This window comes from Zonotrichia albicollis, chromosome 5 (genome assembly GCF_047830755.1).
Source record: "Zonotrichia albicollis isolate bZonAlb1 chromosome 5, bZonAlb1.hap1, whole genome shotgun sequence".
In the NCBI taxonomy this organism is placed as follows: domain Eukaryota; kingdom Metazoa; phylum Chordata; class Aves; order Passeriformes; family Passerellidae; genus Zonotrichia; species Zonotrichia albicollis.
The window spans coordinates 16220839-16228338 of NC_133823.1; the positions used below are offsets into that span (position 1 = coordinate 16220839).

The window sequence follows — 7500 nt, forward strand, 5'->3', positions numbered from 1 at the left end:
GTGGGCCCTGGTGGGATCCACCCCAGAGTGCTCTGCCACAGACTCCCAGGATGCAGCACAACAATGCTGGAAAGATCCAGCCACAAAAGCAACGTTTTCCTTTGCAGTGTAAGCCAGCAGGCAGTAGGCCACCACTGCAAGACCCCCACTCCCACCTGATGAAGAAACTCAAACCAGAGATATTCTCTTCCCAGGAGAATCAGGGAACTCAGTTCATTTCCAACCAAGATAACTTAGCAAAACCTTTGCTAAATCTTTCCCCAGCAAAGATAAAACCACTCATGAAATGTGTATGTTCTTCTAAGTCCCTTAAAATCCAGAAAAGGAAGAATGGAAGTTAAAAACGAAAGCAATCTGAGCCTCTTGTTAACAAATCTAGAAGGATTTCTTGCAAAATGTGCCTGGCTATGAACTATGCTTTGTGGTGTCTACAGTTGGGGGCCTTTGTAATCAAGGCAGCTGTATCTGAAGAAGATGAGCTAATCTCAGTGATAACAGCAGTCTGCCATTTCCCACAAGCTTTTTTTCCCAAATTCCTGTTTTTGCTCTACTCCGGTGGTGGATTAAAAAAATAAAACAAACCACCCTCAAAACTATGATATTTCTGGCAAAGCCTCAACAGCTGAATTTGGATGGAATGAGCCAACAGATGTGATTCATGTTTCTTGTTTTGAAGCTGACCTGTGGGAACCTGGCACTTCTTTGTTTGCAGCACAGATGAACCTTTATGGAAGAGTGAAGCATCAGCAAAGCAAAACCATTGATGGGGTAAATTGGCAGGAATTTGGAGGGGAGATATCTCTGCCCCTGGGGCTGCCAGTCTCCACAATCCTACATCCATCACCTTGTTTTTTTTAAACTGTGGGGACAGCCAAGAAACCTCACACCCACCATCTTTTGCCCCAGAGCTGGTGTGTGGCACCTTAGCAAAAAATCCCTTCCATGAGGGTTGTCTGGGCTTCTGGGAAGCCAAAAAGATACCTCTCTGAGGGGACAGCACAGCTCCAGTGCCTGGGGTCTCCTTGCTGGTGAGAATTACACAAGTTTAATGCTGGTTACAGTCACTTGTAAAGGAATATCTTCTGGTTCTGCTGTTTATCTGTGGGAGGGATCCTGTGAGCCCTCACAATCACAAGGAAAATCCCTGCATGTTCCCAGTGCTGGAAAAACACTTTCATGGAGTCACAGAGTTTTAAGCCACATTCAGATGAATAGAAATAAAGCAGACTGCTTGGCAAGCCAGCAAATTTGCCCTTCACACAGAGAGGCCCTGAGCTTCTACCCCCAGGAGGCCTTTGTAGGTAGGCACAAAGCAGCACCAGTTCCCCTGAAGTGAAACACTGTCCTCTGAAGTCTGCTGAGAGCTGCTCTGTGGCACACTGCGTTTGAGCAAGCACAAGAGTCTGGCTTCCACCAAGAGAGAAGGGAGCACAACACAAAGAGAAAGTCTTGACTGACCACAGAAAAACAACCTGGACACCCCAAGCCTGTTGGAACAAGCATTAGGGAATTAAAACCACATAAAGAGGTGACTTTGGCAGTATTTCCAGCAGTCACGTCTCTCAAAGCAGGTATCTGCTGGCAGCTAATGGTAAGAAAGACTCAGGGGTATTTGTCCTTTCTTGCATTGGTTAGGCAACAAGTCAGTGCCTGGTATTTTTCAGCTCAGAGATCATCATCAGGAATCCTGATAACTTTTTTATTTAATAGGGGTTGGTGCTTTGAGGTTATTTTTCTGCCTGGCTTGAGCTGAGCCATGCAATCATAATTCTTTGTGCCAGCTGGCTTTGCATGACAGTGGGTACCACAGTGCTCCTGCCCCAGCTCCTGGCTGGCTGCAGACAGCCTCAGTGTGTGCACTGCAAATTGAATTCCGGCCGACATTCCTGAAGCCACCACCTCCCTAAGAGGCACTTGTGAACATCTGTGCACAGCTGGGTGACAGCAGTGACAGAGGGCAGCTCCCCAGCGGCCAGAGCAGCCTCCCCTCCTGCCAGGGGAGGCACCCCAGACTGCCTGTAGCTGCCCCACCAGCAGGCTTCTGCTTTGTGCCTGGAGCTGCCCTGCCTGCAAGACCTGGAGGCACACCTGAGCTGCATTTCCATGGGCAGAGAGCAAACAGGCAATCTGCTTCAAGGCAATGCTGGAAAGCCGATGGAAAACCTCCCAGCATCCACCTCCTGCATCCTCAGCAGTGTGATCAGCTACAAAGAGGCTGCTGGGACACACAGGCAGAGGTGGGATGCAGGCAGTGGTGCCCTGACAGGGAGCAGGGCAAACCCAGGGCCAGCTCTGAGCGCAGGTGTGAGGTAGAGCAGGAGTCCAGGCAGTGGGGAGCACCATGGCACCACTGCCTGCTCCCCCAGAGCAAAAAGGCAGGCAGCTTTTTCTGCTGCCACAGCACCACGAGCAGCCAGGCAGCTTCAAGGAGGTGCCAATCAAGTAGGATGCCCTTTTCCAGACATCCCCAACAGTCCTGCCCACATAAAACCCACTCCATAAAGGACCAGCTGGACCCCTCCATCTGCCAAGTGCAGGTAGAGCAAGGGTTATTTCCATCCTTTCAAACCCTTCTCAACTGTGCCTTCCTTTGCCCTCCAGCAGGAAGTTTTGGCTGCTGCAAAATTACCTTTTTCTGCATGGCTTCATGATTTCTGTACATAGACATCACATCTGAGAGGTCTGGGAAACAATCAAGGACAAGGTCAAGGTGAATTCTGTAGGGCTGAGAATGTGCTCATTCCTTTTGCTATTTAATATCAAAGAAACATTCAACAGGATGTGCCAAACAAGTCTTCCCCCTCCAGCTCCATTTGAACAAAAAAAAAAAAAATTAAAAATCCCAAGAGCAATCAAACACAGTTAGGACTCACTGCTGAAAACATGTTTCTGGATCTCTTTTTAGATGCTATCTTGAAAGGTTGCTCTCTCTTGGACTGAAAGGACGTGCGAGGGCACGCAGACACCTCAGAGCCCATCTACCACAAGCAGGAAGCCCAAGTGCTCTGTCACCCAAGGACCTCTTTCTGTGCAAAAACTGTCACAAAAATGACTGATCCTGCCTGTTTGTGGTCTCCCTGTGCTGGATCCCACCCCAGATAGTGCCTTAAGGAGACTGCATCTGTTTGTGGTGGGAAATGGCTAAAACCAGAACTTCCACTCTTTGACTACCACAATATGCAGGTCCTTCTTAGAAACCTGGAAAAGTGTCATCTCTTCTCTGGAAAGACACTGGAAAAGGCTCTATCCTGTCAAGCTGACAGGCTAATGGGATGGATGTTCTCTCCTGTCAGTGTTTCAAAATGCATGTGAAGATTACAACTCCCCACCCTTCCCACCCAATGCTCCTAACTGCCTGGAGGCCCTGAGGGATAGAGAAACACTTCCAGCTGTTTCTAGCACAGCTGTTGGATGAGTCCCTGCCTCTGCTGCAAGCCACAGAGCAGTGCATATCACCAGAAGGCCCATGGCACAAGGAAGGCTCATGCCGCTGAGGGAAATCTCTGAAGGGTTGGCTGTGACACCACTGCTGAGCAGCCCAGGTCCATCCTGCTCCCTTCCCTGACACGCTGGGTCAGAGCTCTCCCAGCAGCAGAAGCCAAAAGAAGAATGGGTCCCCTGAAGGATGGAGGACAGAACATTTTGCCAGTTGCTCGGGAGCACATGCTCCAGTGAAATTCCTGAGCAGGTAACAGCCCACAAAGGTGTCTGGCTGCAAATCTGCACACCCAAAGAGACCTTCTCCAAGGAAGGGATGCAGTTTGTGCATGGAATGGCTGTCACACTCTGAGTCTGCATTGACCTCATCAAACTCTGTCTCCGTAGTCTGGACCAAAGCCCCACCAGCTCAAACCAGCATCCAGACTGGGACAGACACCAGAAGTGCAGCCAGGGGTTGGGACAGTATCTTAGAAGTATCAATACCTGCTTTGCAATGAACTCTCATATTACTGTGGGCAAGACAAGTGAGAACACAGCCTTCTTCTCAAGTGCACACCTGAAGCATGACATCTTTCAAACCCATCTGCTCACTTGTCTGGGCTGGCAGAGCCGAGAAGCAGCACAGATTTTAGGACTCCTGAGGCCTAAAATGGGCAGGAAAGGCTCTTTCCAAATACTAGACACAGGCACAGACTGTGCCATTCTCATCTCATTCCACATTGCCCCGAAGGCAGAAATTCCTTCCCTCCAAGAGTTAATTCTGTACCACACTGTTTCTGGCTAATAAGTAAGCCTAATGCTTTGGACAAGGTTTGTGAGAAGCCACACAGGGCATTTAATGGGCAACGTCAAAGCACATAACCCAATCCTCACCCTGTCTTTCATGCCTGCCTTGGGAGTTTCAGAAACATTTTTTTCTTCAAAATACTTGGCCTCAGTTATGAGAAGCAAGAGAAAGAGGAGGTGGAGGTTGTGACCTGCAGATACTGTGTTTATGAGAACACTCCTCCACCAAAACAGCACTGGCGCTGCAATCTTGTCCTTGACATGTTTAGTATATGCTTTGCATGCTATGTCTTACTCCTCCCTCCCGCCCGGCAAAAACTTCACACTACTCTCAGAGGCCAGAATTTCTAGTAGAGGCTCCTCAGCAGAACAATTTCTTCCTTGAGCACCATCCCTAAGAAAAAGCTTGGGATGAATCAAGCTCCTGGTCGGAAATGCTGCAAGCGCAAACCGCTACATGCAACTCGCAGGAAAGTCGCTGTTTTCATTTAGAACCGAAGCGAGCCAGTGAATGCTGGCTCTTAATTTCTGTGGCTTTCACATCCATTTAATCATTTCCTTTCCTCTCTGCTCGCAACCATCCCGGGCAGAACATTCCCCTGGACAGCTCACCCCTTTTGTTCCATCTCACCGCAGCCCAAATCGCAAGCCTCAGGCAAAGTATGACAAGTGTAGTTCCAGCACCGCTGGAAGCCAGCAGTGAGCGCAAAGTTCCTCTGCATTTCTGCGCCTGGTCCGCAGCGTTACTCCAAGTTTAGGCAGCGCCTTTCGACTGGGACTCTCCAGTCCATTTAAGGCGGGTCTGAAACCACGTCCATTTTACCGAGAAGCGCCCCGACGGGATAGCGAGGCGCGAGGCGCGGCGTTTGCCCGGTGAGAGCGGGCAGCAGCGCGGCCTTGCCCGTCCCGCCCCGCTCGCTCCGCACCTTGCTCGCAGGCTCCCTTGCTGCGCTGGCTGATGGCGGGCTCGCCGCGGCTCTGTGCGCGCAGGCTGGCGGCGCGGAGCTGGCAGCCGCTGCCGTACGTCAGCCCGTCGCTGCCGCACACCGGGTAGCGGCTCTTGCAGAGGCACACGCCGGGCGGCCCCGCGGCGGCGGCGGCGGCGGGCACCGGGCCGCCCTTGGCCTTGCGGCGCTGCCGGCTCTTCACGCACTCGAGGCCGGGGGCGCAGCGTCCCCCCGCCGCGCCGCCGCCGCCGCACGCCTCGCCCTCGCCGCGCCCGCACTGCCAGCAGCAGCCGCAGGCGTCCCGCACCCGGCCCAGCGGGCAGCCCCGCGCCGGCAGCGCCGGGCACCGCGCCGCATCGCAGGGCCCGCAGCCGCCCGCCGCCGCCGTGCCCGGGGCGGGCAGCGCCAGCGCCGCCAGCAGCAGCGGCAGCAGCAGCATCGTGCAGGGCGGCATGGCGGCACGGCACGGCACGGCACGGCCCGCCCGCCGCAGCCGCTTAAGCCGCGGCGGGGAAACCCCTCCCCGGCGGCGCCGCCCCGGCCCCGGTCACGGCCACAGCAGCGGGGCACCGCCGCCATCCCGCGGCCGCCGGACACTCTGCGTGGTACCGTCGTGCGCGGTGCCTCCCGGCTGTCCCGCACCCGGCATCCCGTCTGCTCCCATCTCCACTTCCAGCAGCAGCAGAACCCTGGGAGCGGGCTGGCAGCCGGCTGAACCGGAGCCAGCTGTGCCCGGGCGGACAAGGAGGCCGATGGCATCCTGGCCTCGGTCAGTAAGGATGGCCAGCAGGAGCAGGGCAGAGATTGTCCCATGTACTCGGCACCTGGAGTGCTGTGCTCAATTTTGGGGCCCTGACTACAAGAACATTTGAGGTGCTGGAGCATGTCCACAGAAGGGCAACAAGGCTCGTGAAAGGTCTATCGAGAGCATGTCTTATGAGGAGGGGCCGAGGGGTTTGTTTAGAAGGTTCAGAGGGCATTCATTGCCCTCTACAACTCCCTGAAAGGAAACTGCAGGGAGGTGAGAAATCTGTCTCTTCTGCCGTGCCTGCAGTGAGAGAATAAGAGGAAAAGGCTTTAAGCTAAGGCATGGAAATTCAGACTAGATAGTAAGACATTTTTCACTGTTAGGGTGAAAAGTTTCCACTGAGGCACTGGAAATGGTTGCCCGTGGAGATGGTGGTGTCACCATCCCTGGAGGTGTTTAAAAGGCATCTGGATCTGGTGCTGGGTGATGATTTAGTGGTTCAGGGGTTGCAGTGGTAGTGTTGGGTGAAGGTTGAACTTGGTGATCTCAAAGGTCTCTTCCAACCCTGATGATTCTATGATTCTTGCCACCCACCCATGCTCAGCTCACAGGCACTGGCTGTGGGAGCTGCAGAGGTGCTGGTGAGCCTGTCAGGTTCCTTCAGGAGTGGAGGCAAGGAAGAAAAGGAGAGCTGTCTGGTTTCTCCTGTTCATTCCTGGGACAGGACAACATTTCTTCATGCTGCTTTGTTTACCTTCACTTGTGGCTCCTGCCCTGGAAAGGCTCCTGAACAATCTCCTAGAGTGGGGGCCTGTTGCCGCTACCGGAAACTGGAAATATTCCTCAGGCAGCACTGGGCAAAGTTGCTGTCAAAATAGTGTCCTGAAAGTGCCAAACCTAGAGCACTGCAGTGCTGATAAACCCCTCAGGCAGAGGGGCAGCAGGGCAGCACATTCCCTGCCCTCATGCCTGCCTGTGCCTGCGGGAGCTGCCATCTCCTGCAGGGCAGTCCAGGCCAAGATGGTTCAGCCTTGGTTCTGCCAGGGCCTGCACTGTGGGAGCTGCTTTGGCACTCCAAGGAGGAGAAGTACAGAGGTAGCTGGTGTCCCACACTGTAATAGTGAGGGATTTGGCACTGTCTGTTTTGGGTTGCCAGTGGCTGAGCCCTGCTGGGTAACCCCAGGTCACCGTGTCCCTTCCCATGGAGAGAGCAGCTGGAGCTGTGACTCAGGCCTGCTGAGAGGGGCTGCAAGCTCCCCATGCTCCCAAATCCGCTCTGGAGGCATTGACCCACTCATGCCTGTCAGCTGCTGACACTGTGGGAACAGGCTCCCACCACACGCTTCCTTGGCTCCCTGGGGATCAGCAGGAGACATTCCTCCATTTCTCCTGGGACCGTCTGCATACATGTCCTTGGATTTCTCCATTCCTCTCACTCGGGAAGTGCTGCATGCTGTTCTCCTGGGAGAAGGGCTGCCCTCATAAGCAAGCAGTACCCCACACTTGAGGAGTTTTACTCATTTTGGTTCTTCCTGTGCTGTGTTTTGCTTTGGTTTGGGTTTTATGGGCAATTCACTA

At 53.7% G+C, this 7500-nt stretch overlaps 1 protein-coding gene across 2 annotated transcripts in view; it reads right to left on the reverse strand.

The window, feature by feature from the left end:
* IGFBP7 (insulin like growth factor binding protein 7) overlaps positions 1-5680 on the reverse strand; it is a 15259-nt gene extending 9579 nt beyond the window's left edge. The window contains exon 1 of one of the 2 annotated variants that reach the window (XM_074540888.1): positions 5154-5680. In XM_074540888.1, coding sequence (XP_074396989.1) covers positions 5154-5628 — 475 coding nt within the window. In that variant the 5' untranslated portion in view covers positions 5629-5680. The remainder of the gene's footprint in view (positions 1-5153) is intronic. The other variant, XM_074540887.1, reaches the window with a different exon arrangement.
* Positions 5681-7500: the final 1820 nt, after the last annotated feature.